This window comes from Tripterygium wilfordii, chromosome 15 (genome assembly GCF_013401445.1).
Source record: "Tripterygium wilfordii isolate XIE 37 chromosome 15, ASM1340144v1, whole genome shotgun sequence".
In the NCBI taxonomy this organism is placed as follows: Eukaryota; Viridiplantae; Streptophyta; class Magnoliopsida; order Celastrales; family Celastraceae; genus Tripterygium; species Tripterygium wilfordii.
The window spans coordinates 11,226,792-11,239,978 of NC_052246.1; the positions used below are offsets into that span (position 1 = coordinate 11,226,792).

At 35.9% G+C, this 13,187-nt stretch overlaps 2 protein-coding genes across 3 annotated transcripts; both read left to right on the forward strand.

Moving 5' to 3' along the window:
* The first annotated feature begins 621 nt into the window (after positions 1 to 621).
* Positions 622 to 2,822, forward strand: LOC119979890 (probably inactive leucine-rich repeat receptor-like protein kinase At5g48380). The gene is made up of 2 exons (XM_038822511.1): positions 622 to 1,576; positions 1,914 to 2,822. Exons 1-2 carry the CDS (start codon positions 671 to 673, stop codon positions 2,820 to 2,822), a joined length of 1,815 nt encoding a protein of 604 aa, XP_038678439.1. The 5' UTR covers positions 622 to 670.
* Positions 2,823 to 4,533: 1,711 nt separating this feature from the next.
* LOC120015899 (uncharacterized protein YtfP) lies at positions 4,534 to 11,073 on the forward strand. Of its 2 annotated transcripts, XM_038868397.1 has the most exons (16): positions 4,534 to 4,793; positions 4,898 to 5,023; positions 5,131 to 5,190; positions 6,875 to 6,988; positions 7,059 to 7,146; positions 7,274 to 7,416; positions 7,500 to 7,601; positions 8,418 to 8,489; positions 8,575 to 8,674; positions 8,763 to 8,845; positions 9,395 to 9,472; positions 9,567 to 9,665; positions 9,762 to 9,812; positions 9,902 to 9,958; positions 10,162 to 10,203; positions 10,559 to 11,073. In XM_038868397.1, the coding sequence occupies exons 1-16, from the start codon at positions 4,665 to 4,667 to the stop codon at positions 10,646 to 10,648; spliced, it is 1,434 nt and encodes a 477-aa protein (XP_038724325.1). In that variant the 5' UTR covers positions 4,534 to 4,664; the 3' UTR covers positions 10,649 to 11,073. The 2 variants fall into 2 exon arrangements, with proteins under 2 accessions (XP_038724325.1, XP_038724326.1); XM_038868398.1 differs by lacking the exon at positions 9,395 to 9,472.
* Positions 11,074 to 13,187: the final 2,114 nt, after the last annotated feature.

Below are 13,187 nucleotides of genomic sequence, written 5' to 3' on the forward strand. Positions count from 1 at the left end.
CCCCTTTCTCCCAATTATGGCTGCGAAGGTTTACGGAATACGGGAGACGGCGTCTTTTATAAAGTGAGCGTGTTTTCTATTTTAGAAAACGCCATTTTATCGTTTTTTATTTTTTGGTTATTTTCTAAAGTGGCAAACCAAACACATTTTCAGAAGTGTTTTTTATTTTTTCAGAAAATAAAAACAAAAAACACTTGGAAAACGGGTTAATTTGCTGGTGTTAAATTGGGGTTTTACACATTTTTTAAAAATGACTTTTATGTGAAGCTAAGACTTTATTTATAAGAATCATGGTATTAAAATTCTTTAAATTTTAGATGTGGAATCTTTGTTGTATGAATTATATATTTTGTACTTTTTTTTATATTTGTGACGTGTTATACCGCATACCAGTCGCTTTGATATAATTGTGATACCGATATTTAAAACAATGCTTTCCAATACTGCTTCCTATGTCCAACTCAACCATCTGCTATTTATTTAATGTCTTTTGGCTCTATTGAAGACTTTTGAGGTCTTTCAGTAGACTCAAACATTGAAATGCCTTATCACAGTTAATAGACTCGTAGACTTTGAAAAGTCTGATCATAGAAGTCTTCAACAGGGCCAAAGTCTGATCATATATGTGTAAGCATGTTTTCTTGTCCATGTTAGTGAATTCTCATCACAAATGGCCCGTTACAATGCACAGATCTTTACTACTCCATTTCTATACATTCTAACCTGTTGGCTGCTTCTAGGCGGCACCACTGTGAGCTTTTGTCGTGAAACTGATATTCTTTGCTTAAAATCCATTAAAGAATCCATCGAAGACCCTTTGAATTCCTTGAGTAGCTCCTGGATCTTTGAGAACAATACAGAAGGGTTCATCTGCAGATTTAATGGGGTGGAGTGCTGGCAGTTGGATGAGAATGTGGTCCTTAATATCAGACTTTCAAACATGAGCCTTCAGGGCGAGTTTCCTCGCGGAATTGACAAGTGCACAAGCTTAACAGGTTTAGACCTTTCAGGGAATGAGTTCTATGGATCAATTCCATCTGATATTGGTAAAATGCTGCCCTATGTCACATCCCTCGATCTCTCCTTAAACAAATTCTCTGGAGAATTTCCATCTAGTATTGCTAATATGACGTTTCTCAACGTCCTTCTACTGAACAACAACCGCCTAGAAGGTCAAATCCCGCCTCAAATTACCTCGCTTTCCCGACTCAAATCCTTCAGTGTAGCTAACAATCTGTTGTCAGGGCCTTTGCCTAACTTTGTCAATGTAACGTTTTCCTACAAAAACAACGAAGGCCTCTGCGGGGAACCTCTGAGTCGTTGCAGACGATCACTCAAGTTTGAGTATCCATTCAAGAGTGGATTTGTCATTGGTTACGCGGTTTCTGTAGTTTCCTTTATAGTAGTTTTTGTTTCCTATTTTATGCCTTGGGTGGATGTGAAGAAGGGAAATCGGAAGATAACAATCAAAGAGACGATACTATTGATGATGAGGAAGGAAAAAGAGAGAAGAGAAACTACTCTGGAGATGAAATCAGCAACTTCTTCTGTGTCTCTCCAGGAGAAAAGCCAAGAGGTACGTGTTCTCTAATAGATGCACAACTTCAAAGTTTATGTAATGCAATTTTTAGTCACCGAAAAAGTTGTTAATTTTCAACTGATATTCACACGTTCCAACTTAAGAACCCAACATTGAAAATTGTTTCAATATGCACACACATGTGCAGATTTCTCACCGTTCACGTAGATCATCAATTTGATTGCCCGAGTGTGTAAATTGGAATAATTTTCAACTCTAAATCCTCAAATTGAAATGTTTGAACACTCTGGGAGTGAGTTGGACCTAATCAACTCTTTCAATAACCAAAAGTTATATTACCCATGCATTTATGATGTAATACTAAAATTCACAGATTTCTACGTGGGAGAAATTCGTTACCAGGATGAGTTTTACTGAGCTGAGCAATGCAACCGACAATTTTAGCCAAGACAATATAATCGGGGTTGGAAAACTGGGTACAGTGTACAAAGCGACCCTCCCAAATGGTTGGTTTCTTGCGCTCAAGAGATTTCATGACCCTCAACGCTACGATGAAGATTTTAAATCTGAGCTGCAGATGCTTGGTCAATTGAGACATATCAACTTGGTTCCACTGTTGGGATTCTCTGTAGAATCAAACGAAAGACTTTTGGTGTACAAGTATATGTCAAATGGAAATCTTTACGATCGGCTACATTTGGGAGAAGGTGAGGCAAAGAGTGCTCTGGAGTGGCCTTTAAGGTCTAAAATTGCAATTGGATTAGCAAGAGGATTGGCTTGGCTCCACCACAACAACAGCAGTGTCCATCTAGTTCATCTCAAACTAAACTCCAAGTCTGTTCTACTTGATCATAACTTCGAGCCGAAGATATCGAATTTCAGAAGTGCAGTGCAGATGCAAACGAGCGAACCCAATTCCACTTCAAGTTCTATGTTGATCTGGGAACTTGAATTGATGAGGTGTGATGTCCATGGCTTCGGAATTGTGCTTCTTGAACTGATTACAGGCAAAGATGGGATATCTATTGAGACTAGATATGATGACTGTGATAATCAGTTGTCAAATAACTCTTCCGATGTCTGTGATGCCATTGATGGGTCTCTGATTGGTAAGGGATTTGATGCAGAGATTTCTCAGTTTATGAAAGTTGCGTATGATTGCGTTCAGCCCGTCCTACATCAAAAGCCAACAATGCTTGAAGTTTATAACAAGTTGATGGCTGTCGGGGCGGAACATGGCCCGACATATAGGTCTGAATCACATTGGCATAATGTATTGTGACATACTGTTCTTTTTGAGAAATGATATTGCATTCTACAGTTTCATGGGTACTCTCAATCAAGAATCAATCAAGGTATAGTTCCTACAATTAATTGAAATCTTATTTACAACTCATGCCAACATATTTTTCTTAGAAAATTCGGTCTGAGGAACCATGTAACTAAATCATGTGAAAGGATTGAAGAAAAATGGATCATCAACTCTGGTTCTTCATTTAAAAATAAAAAAGTACTACTCATCTCGGCAAGGCTATCATATCATGTTAGAATTTTCAACATCAGTTTAGTGGTGCAACAAGGTATTGTACCGGACAGTTGGACTAGTTCTAAACTTGGGCCGTCAATACATCCCGCTCCACATTGGTGATGGCAAAGACCGGGCCGAAATCCTTGCGAAAAACAACATCGAAATTGTTGGACGTTGTTGAGGCGAAATTCCATTAGGCAGGTGTGTGGTCTTAGTTGGTAGTGGCTCTCCCACCTTTAATAAGGTTATGGGTTTGAATCACACAAACGTGTAGGATATATCTTGGCAAAATCCTTAGAACATTCGCAGTAGTTTCCTCATTTCTATCCCTATTTTGTAGTGTCATAGGATCATTATCCAGTATAGGGATTCAATATTTGCACTATGCACCCAATAGATTCTTTATACATGTTCCTTATATCATCAAATTTGAATATTTCCACAATTCATTAATTTTTATCTCATCCAATCATAGACTTATTTTTCCTAATAATTAAAGGATTTAGTGAATACTGATAATGAAAGAATGGAAATTGACAATTGACAAACACAATCTCGTTATTGATCATCCAAAGAGTATGTACCCATCAAATTGTTATATCTCTGTAAAATTGAAAAAATTCAGCCAAATCAAGAACATTGAACCCTAGATTTTATGTTTCGACAAAATACCTTTAAATCAGACGATTTCAAAAATCTTATATATGAGATGAAGGCAAAAAACTAGTAGAGGAGAGCTGCATGTGTTGATTTTTTCTATTCGACACCCATGGAGAGCATACGAAAGCTCTGGAGAAGAAGAGTTCTCGTTTCTCGTAAATGATTTCATGCCTAAGGACTGACGTGTCAATTTTAGTGAGGTGTAAAATGTAATTTGACACACAGGAAGCGCTTTTTTTTCACTCCCTCACCCTGAGGAAGGAAATCAGATATAAAAAATAATAAAGTAGAGAGTTATATTAAAAATTTTAGTGAGGTGTAAAATGTATGCTCTCTATGACAATACCTGATGATTGTGCTATATTAAAAATTAGGGCTAAAGTATACCTAATGTCTCACAATGATACGCGAGGTTTCATATATGCTTTAAAGGTTTTAAAATTTTTAACTTATCACGAGAGATTGATTAAGATAAATATAAATTAATATCAAAATAACATATTGTACTGATCCTAAGAGCATGTCCAATCATGTACTCAAGATGAGCTACATGATTTTCTCTATATTAACTAAAAACCAATTTTAAGGAATCCATATTTTAAATTTTTAACACTATTTCAACCACGTACCTTATTTCAACGCCGTATCCAATATTACAATATTTTTTAACAATTATTAATAATAAAATATTAAACGGAGAGGAGAGAAAAAAATAATATATTAATTTTTTTTTTTTTTTTTTAGGGATGATGGTGGGTGATTTTGAAAAACTGATACCCTTAACACGTATTTCAGAGTACACATTTGCTCTCGAAAAACTTCAGATGGGTCTTTCCGTAAATGGCAGAATTCACATTTTATATATTTTATCGACGAAGCAAAAGTAGCCGCTTGTGTTGAAAGGGCGTCAAGAGAAAATACGTTGGGGTTGCTCTAATGCTGTTCGTTCTCCGAATTGGGGTTCCCTTAGAAAGTGCAAGTATTAGGAGAAATTGTGTTAATCCTCTTTCCAATCTGAGAAGAAGAAGAAGATTTACTGCCACTGCTATCCCCGTAGCTGTGAAGGTAACAACTTTTGAATTCCCTTTACTCTTTCGGCGACCAAAACACATAATACTGTATCCTAGTCTGAATATGTATCATTGATTGTGTTTTTCCGTGATGGGTAGTCAAAGGAGGAGTTATTGGTCGTGGTTGGAGGCGGACCAGCTGGAGTGTATGGAGCCATTAGAGCTAAAACTGCCGCACCTGATCTTAGTGTGGTTCTCATAGAGCAAGGAAAGCTACTGACAAAGGTGCTATATTTTGTATTAAGTTGATGAACTGCAGAAAAATTTAGACACTTTTTGCTTGTAATAACTGTTTTACTTGCAGAGTTTTAAAATGGGTATCTTATTGGCAGGTGAAAGTTTCTGGGGGAGGAAGGTGCAATGTGACAAATGGGCATTGTACTGATAAGATGGTGAGGAATCTATTTTAAACCCGATATTTGTTGATTCAAGTTTAATTAATCTCTCACATGGAGTTTAGTGACAAGTGTAATTGTCTTGCTAAACGAAATTGACGTTAGTTCAATGACTCATTTTTGGTTAAACAAGATAGATAAGCAATTAATTATATGCTTTTGTTGAGTGATCCATTATGAATCTTTCATGGTCATCGTGAAAGTGAGTAAGCATGTTTGGGCAAGTACCTAAGTTGTTATCCATAGGTAGCACATATGAATTGATTTCTATAGAAATTTGTTACCATATCCATATTATATTAACACTCTTGAGCAGTGTTTTAAAAGGCGGGTTCGGAAACCGAGGCGCTTGACTTATTTGAGGCGAGGCGTAAGCCTCGAGGCGTAAGCCTCGGTAAGAATCAACAAAAAAACCTATATGCTTAATCTAAAATGTACATGTACACATTCAAATAATATAATCATATCAATTTATGAAGACATAACTCCATCCATCATCAATTCAAGTGATCAGCAGAGAAATTTGGAGTTGGACGCAGAATTAGAGAGAAAGTCTAATTGAATAAAGTCTTCAAGAATCAAAATAAATCAATTACTTCCAGCCATTCTCAATATGCTAAAGCTACATGTCTAAAACTAGTGGGTGTTGTGTGGATGATAGGATTTGAAATCTGTCAAAATTATCACCGCAAGTATCTTATATACTAAACGAACATTTTTTTTCGTTCTAGTTATCCTATGAAAGATGGAACTCCTCCAAGCCAGCTTCACATGCTCGCTTTGCAAATATTAGCAAGAATAATAAGAAAACAGAATCAATAAAGATCTGAAGACTGAAAATCGTACCTTCTATTCAAGATCTAGGGCACAAGTCGCACAACACCAACAGAGAGTTAGAGAGAGAGAGAGTATGTATGAAGCTGAAAATTGATTCGATTCCTTGGACGATTTGTTTGTTAGAGAGAGAGAGAGTCTTCGAGAATTTGTCTCAAGAATCGTCGTCCTCGGTTGGAATGGCCTCGTTGGGTTGTTTGTGTTTTTGTTCTTTGTGGGCGTTGCTTTTGATAAATTGTGGTGTGTCAACAATTACGCCTCATACGCCTCGAGGCGCAACGCCTCGAGGCGTACGCCTCAAGCCTATGAGGCGTAAGCCTCACAGGCCTTTATCAAGGGCGTACGCCCTGAGGCAGCTCGAAGGCGCCTCGCCTTGAGGCGCGCCTCAGGGCGTACGCCCTGACCGCCTTTTAAAACACTGCTCTTGAGAATGGTGACTGGTGATCTAATCTCTCTCCCTATGGATTCTTGTATATGTTGGGATTAGAGAAATAGTTTGATGACGCTTTCCCCTTGCTGGTTATTGAATTTGCTGATACTTATGATTATAAAATTGTCCAATCGTAAAGTATGAGGAAGGATTTAAACTTTCTCACTGGACTTTCTCAACGATGGTGAGTATTGCATAAAGTACTTGTTGCCTTACGTTTTTTATAATGGTTTGAACTGTTAATTCACATCATTAGCCCTATTCAACATTATAAATTGTGATTATTTGGGCTGTCAGTGCTTCGAAATAATTTGACTAAAAACCATATTCAGGATTTTGTAGTAGAATGAACTGTATATTTAGTGGTCAGCATATTTTACTATTACGTGATGTTCTAAGTTCATGAATTTATTGTAGATTTTAGCGGAAAATTACCCTAGAGGCAACAAAGAACTGAGGGGATCTTTCTTCGACATGCATGGTTCAGTAGATACCATGTCTTGGTTCTTGGATCATGGGGTGGCACTGAAGGTCATCTCCAAAACTGTGCTTATAAGAATTTACTCATTTCATCTTTATAATTGTGCTAGTTTACCTGTAGACAGAAGATGATGGCAGGGTGTTTCCTGTCAGCAACAGTTCTTCTACGATAATTGATTGTCTTTCATCTGAAGCAAAACATAGGGGAGGTATTCATGTTACTCCTATCATGACTTTGTATTCCTTCATTTTTATGCATGGTGAAAATCTTGACTGGTGTCATTCTCAGCAATATGGGACTTTCGTAGCTGAACATTCTAAAAGTTTCTCAATCAGTTCTTCTGCAGACTAGAAGTGCTGTAACGAGTGCATATGCTACTGCTGGTGGAAAATTCCTTCTCAAGATTGATAGGCGTGTGGGCGATATTGAAGAAGTTGAAGCTGATTATCTTTTAATTGCTACTGGAAGTAGTCGCCAGGTTGATTGATATGCAAAATGCAATTCATTTTGCTTTATCTCGTATGTGATGAAACTTGTTGATTAGTAGTCTTCTGGTGAAAGGGTTACAGTTTGGCTGCTCAGCTAGGTCATTCCATTGTAGATCCAGTTCCCAGCTTATTCACTTTTAAGATCAAGGATGCCCAATTGACAGAGTTATCAGGGGTAATATTCCTTAATGTTGTACCAAAGTTTTCTCCTATCATCAATATCAGATTTCAGATCCTGGTGTCACAATTGATTGGTGTCCCATTTCTTTTTGTAACTTAAAAAAAACATTGGATATGTGATCATTGTCGTAATTGATCGACATAAGTAGATCTGCCAAATCATAGAGGCCACTTGTAGAGGCCATATCAATTGTGTGATGAACTAATAGGTGCTTGATGGATGCTAATCAAAATGAATCCATGATTGCTTGATAGTTGTAGTCAAACACTTGCAAACAACCATTGATGTGGAGGGTTGTTTTCGATTTCAAATATATTGTCAGCAACAGCCTCCACTGAAGGGAACTTGTTCAACGATTAAGCTTTTTTGTATTGGAAGAGAATGCTGATGTTATGGATGAGCCATTAAGGTTGATGCTTGATAGAATGATGGTGCAGAAAGAATGGGACATACATACTATTGCGGTTTCATCATTATATTTATGGAGTTTACTTTTGCTTGGCATCATTTACTTCAGGTTTACTTCAAAATTGGTCTGTCAAGACTGTCATAAATTTTCAAAGTTTTCTTTTCCCATCACAATGTTTACGATATCTCATTTCACTTGATAATTATATCTCATGTCGTTTCAGATTGCAATGGGATTTATTGATTACCTGTTACAATAACTCTGTTAATCTTGCTATTCAATTATTAGTTGGGCCCAATCATATTATGAATCTGGCCTAATGATATTTTAATATTACTGTTATTTATATATTATAGCTCCAAAACTAGGCTGATCATTCCCTTACATTTTTTCTTACTCAGGTTACGTTTCATAAAGTTGAAGCGAAGCTGAAATTAGATAACATCCATAGGAGTATACCACAACTTACCCAGGTATGCAGTTTTAAATTCTACCTTATTGAATAATAATTACTAAAAGTCTAAAAGTAGAAAGCAAACCAAAATTCCTGAATTCCAGGTTGGTCCCATGCTGGTGACGCATTGGGGACTTAGTGGGCCTGTAATTCTTCGGCTATCTGCTTGGGGTGCTCGTGGTCTGTTTAGTTCAGGTTACAAAGGTGAAGTCATTTTGCTTGTCATAAAACTGCAATGTGGTCTTTCTTTTTCTTTCTTTTCCCCCTTTAGTTGCATTGACAGCTGGTACAGGAATGCTTGTGGTGGATTTTATGCCTGATTTGCACATTGAAGATGCGAAGTCAATCTTTAGAAAACATAAGCAAAATTTTCCGGTAATTTTTTCGCTTGTTTTTTGCTTCCAAGGGTTTTGCCTTAAGTATACAACTTTGATGATTCGTTATCTTGGAATGTAAACTTCTTCTCTACGATGGATTGAAAGTTTGGTCTATGATTGTTCAAGGCAAAGTTATCTTCCAGTCTGCCAGTCTCCAACTAAGATATAAATATGTAGATGATTATTTAGGGCCACCCGTGAAATGGTGTTAAATTAGGCTTGATGAGTATTCTAATTTATTGTGTAGTTTGAGGACTTTAGGCATATATAACACACAACACTTAGCATATCAAATAGTCAAAATCACACAAATTCTGTTGATGTATTACTCTTACATGGTGGATTTTAGTTGTTAGTGTGCTTTGGGGGCTTACTTTCTCAACAGGCATGGCTGATAGTTGTATAGAAAATTTTATTAGACATGATTTCCCCGCCTTACTTGTAAATTAATGGCCTATTAACACCTTTACATTTTCTCTTTTGTTTTCAAATATTGTTAAATAATATCTTAGTTTTTCTTTTAACTTGTGCCTCCACTACTTCACAGAAGCAAAAGCTGCTCAATTCGAGTCCTTCAGAACTGGGTCTTGTGAAAAGATTTTGGAAGTATATATTGGATCGTGAGGTTCCGTGATGTTTAAGTTAATGTTCCACATCTCAACTCTCAACATCTCAGTAAAAGCATTTACTGAAGTTAGTTTCTGATATTTGTATGGTAGGATATATCTGGAGATAGCCTGTGGAGTTCAATTTCCAATAACTCAATTGATTCTGTTGCATGTCTTTTGAAACATTGTACATTTGAGGTTATGGGGAAGGTATATTCTATATTTTCATCCAGAATAATCTCTAGTATCAGTATACTTAAATTTATCAATCTTCCTTGTGATTTCTGCATTTATACCTTTTTGTAGGGTCAATTCAAGGACGAATTCGTTACTGCTGGAGGTGTTCCATTGTCTGAGGTTCTGTATCTTGCTCTCTCTGTCGATGTCTTTCTCAGCCCTCTCGTGTTTTTGTTGAAAATGTGCTCCATGTTCTTATCTTAATGAAGATCTCTTTGAAGACAATGGAAAGCAAAGTACATTCACGTCTATTCTTTGCAGGAGAGGTAGGATGTAGTTCGATGATATTCTTACAAATAGTTCAGTCTCTCAATTTCTTGCTGGTGAACCTTGTCTACGTTTACTGTAATAATTCGAAATTTCTATGCTTGAGTCTCTATGTATTATAGTGGCAACGTTTTTTTGTGCGCGCACATAATTGAATTCTATATCCCCATTTCTGGTGCTCAAGATCCAAATTTTCCTGCAGGTGCTGGATATTGATGGAGTGACTGGAGGATTCAACTTCCAGGTAAGCCAAAGAACTCTCTTGAGAGATAATACTGGTCACATGAAAATTTAGCCATTTATATATATCATGCATCGTGGCCTTCGGGAGATTGCCCTGGAACTAGATTACTAGATTCTGTATTGAAGTTACCATCTTGGGATGGATACTGATATCTGCCGAAGATTTTATCATCCTATTTTCGCTTCCAACTCGTCAACGGTCCAATTCTACATATAATTCCTTCTCAATAGCATCAATTAAAACTTTCGACCATTATCTTTCAAAACTCTCTGTATTTTGAACAAGGATTTGAACTTCTGCTTTCGCATTTGCTTCTCCTGCAATCTACAACTTCTACCTATTGCTGTTTTTGCAGAGTGCATGGTCTGGTGGGTACATTGCTGGAACAAGAATCGGTGAACTAGCAGCTAGTGCTAAATTGGATACATTGTTACCACTCCCCTAACTTTTGAATTGAGGGCGAGTCATGGTCCAGTGGCTAGGTTGCTTCACTCACTCCAGCTAGGCTTCATGGGTTCAAATAACAGAAACAGCCTCCCGCAATGTCCCGATTAGTGATGGTAAGAGCCTTGAGTGCTAGATGCAGATAAGTGGTACCGGGAACCTCCTCTCGTGGGTTCCTACAAGTTTATGCACAAACAGTTTATTGTATTCATGCCTATAAATTTCTTGCCATTAAAAATTAGCTTATGCTTTCTTCAGTTTTTTTTTTTTTTTATTTGGATTCCTGGATCTTGTATTGCTTACAATTGCTTCATGACAGGGATTGTGACTCTCAATTTGATGTATCATGTTATGTGATTAGGAGGAATTCATGACCAAACTTTTGGGGTCCCATGATGAAGGTGGAAGCTTTGTGGGTTTCTTACATTTGTTATGTTTAAGAGATCAAATTCATGTCATCATCAACATGCACCCATCTGAAAGGTAGAAATATATTAATTGGAGATAATGAGAAACTGCTTTTGTGTGGATTGAATTGAAAATCAAATAGCAGGTGATGACATCTGAAATCACCATCAAACCTCTTAGGTTCAAATGATCTGAACATTTTTAAACATTTTTTTTTACAATCAAGCAACAAAGATAATAATTGTAATTGGGTTAATAATAAAAGTTTTATTTCAGAGAAAAAGTAGTGAATATTCATCTTTTCCATGACATAGACTAATAAGTAACAGATGCATGTGCCTTTATGCTCGCACCCAAAACATGATGTCCCCACCACACCACACCACCATTCCTCCTTGAATCTTGCAAAATCTAGTTTTTTTTTTTTTTTTTCTTCTCTCTCTCTCCCTCTTTTTCAAGAGGACCAAAATTGATACAAAGCAATAGTCCGGTACTTAAAACAAGTCGAATGGACACATTTTCAACACTTGAAAGTGAATTTTATGAAAAATTTAAAGTGTTAGAGTTCTACAATGAATGAAAATGAACACTTGAAAACACACGAGATAATATATAGGTTGTTATGGAAAATGACACTTGAAAAATGAAGTAAGTATGTATAATATATAGTTGATGAATAATGAAGAGAGATGATGAAAAGGAAGAGAGAGAAAATGAGTATGGAGTGTTGAAAAGTATGAAGTATTGATGAATAATGTATATTATGGGCTCACTCATCCAATTAAATTTTGCCATCCAAGACAAAGGAGAAGTAAGAATGGTTTTGGAGTGCTTCATATTTCTGTTATCATTGGAGTTGCTCTTAGTATACCAGACGTCTCCTGGTTCAACAGCAAGTGGATCTAATTTTCTTTTTGAATATACAACATTAAAATATTAATTTTTTTTGCTTCTTTTATTATTCTTTCTTTTATCTTTCACAATTAGTAAAAATAAAATGAATGTAAGAATAGTATTATTATTGATTACATATTACTGCTAGAAAAAATAAAACTAATTTTAAATATAAAAAATTGATATTACCATCTAATAAATTAAAAAATAATCAATAATAAACCGAATGTCATCACTCATCACATAAGCAACATCCATGACGAGAGAAAGATTTATAAAATATATTATTTTTATTTTTATTCGAATAGAGACTCACTCACAGTTGAGTCTCTAGTTGATGTATCATGTTGTGTAATATATTTATAAAATATATTATATTTTATTAGTGAGTGGATTCCTGAATCTCGAATTGCTTACAATTTGATGTATCATGTTGTGTGATTAGGAATTCATGACCAAACCAAACTTTCTATGTGGACCAATATTTGTTATCAACTGGCCTGGCTAATTTTGGGGTCCATCAAGGTGGAAGCTTTTGTGGTTTTCTTACACTTGTTATGTTTTAGAGATCAAATTCATGTCATCATCAAACATGAACTCATATGCAAGGTGGTAACATATATATATATATATATATTGAAGATAATGAGAGTGTGGATTGAATTGAAAATCTCAAATTGTAGTTGATGACTTGTGAAATCACTATTAAAAGTATCAAATCCTTTTGGGTTCACATAAAATGTATGATCACTAATAACACAAAGAAAGATAAAGTTTTTTGTTTTTTTTCGACTTTTTGACCAAAGGGAATACTTGAATTTTTTTTTTTAAAACGAAAACAAAACCGTACAAATTTACTTCGTAGGATGTGTGGTCACATTAGAAAATATCGATAGGACAAGAAACGAGATTATTACATCTAAGATAGGAGTAACACTTATTGAAGATAAGTTAAGAGAGAATCGTTTAAGATGGTATGGACATGTTCAACGTAGAGATAGCAATGCGGTGATGAGGATGATTGAGAGAATTTGTATAAGAGAGAGTAGGAGGCGACGAGGTAGACTTAAAAAGACATGGTAAAAGTGATAAGAAATTATATGAATTTAATAGGAGTGAATGAAAGTATGATCCATGATAGAGATGAATGGAGAAACCCAAAACATGTGATGGATTTCCAGTGATGTTCTAATAGACTCATGTAGTCGACCCCAAAATTTTGGGATAATGATGATGAC

Excerpts from the sequence above, each read along its gene's own strand:
- LOC119979890 (XM_038822511.1), top strand. The coding sequence starts at position 671 with ATGGCCCGTTACAATGCACAGATCTTTACTACTCCATTTCTATACATT. Across the intron at positions 1,577-1,913 it reads TCCAGGAGAAAAGCCAAGAG|ATTTCTACGTGGGAGAAATT; the intron begins GTACGTGTTCTC and ends TAAAATTCACAG.
- LOC120015899 (XM_038868397.1), top strand. The coding sequence starts at position 4,665 with ATGCTGTTCGTTCTCCGAATTGGGGTTCCCTTAGAAAGTGCAAGTATT. Across the intron at positions 6,989-7,058 it reads ATCATGGGGTGGCACTGAAG|ACAGAAGATGATGGCAGGGT; the intron begins GTCATCTCCAAA and ends GTTTACCTGTAG. Across the intron at positions 9,666-9,761 it reads CATTTGAGGTTATGGGGAAG|GGTCAATTCAAGGACGAATT; the intron begins GTATATTCTATA and ends ACCTTTTTGTAG.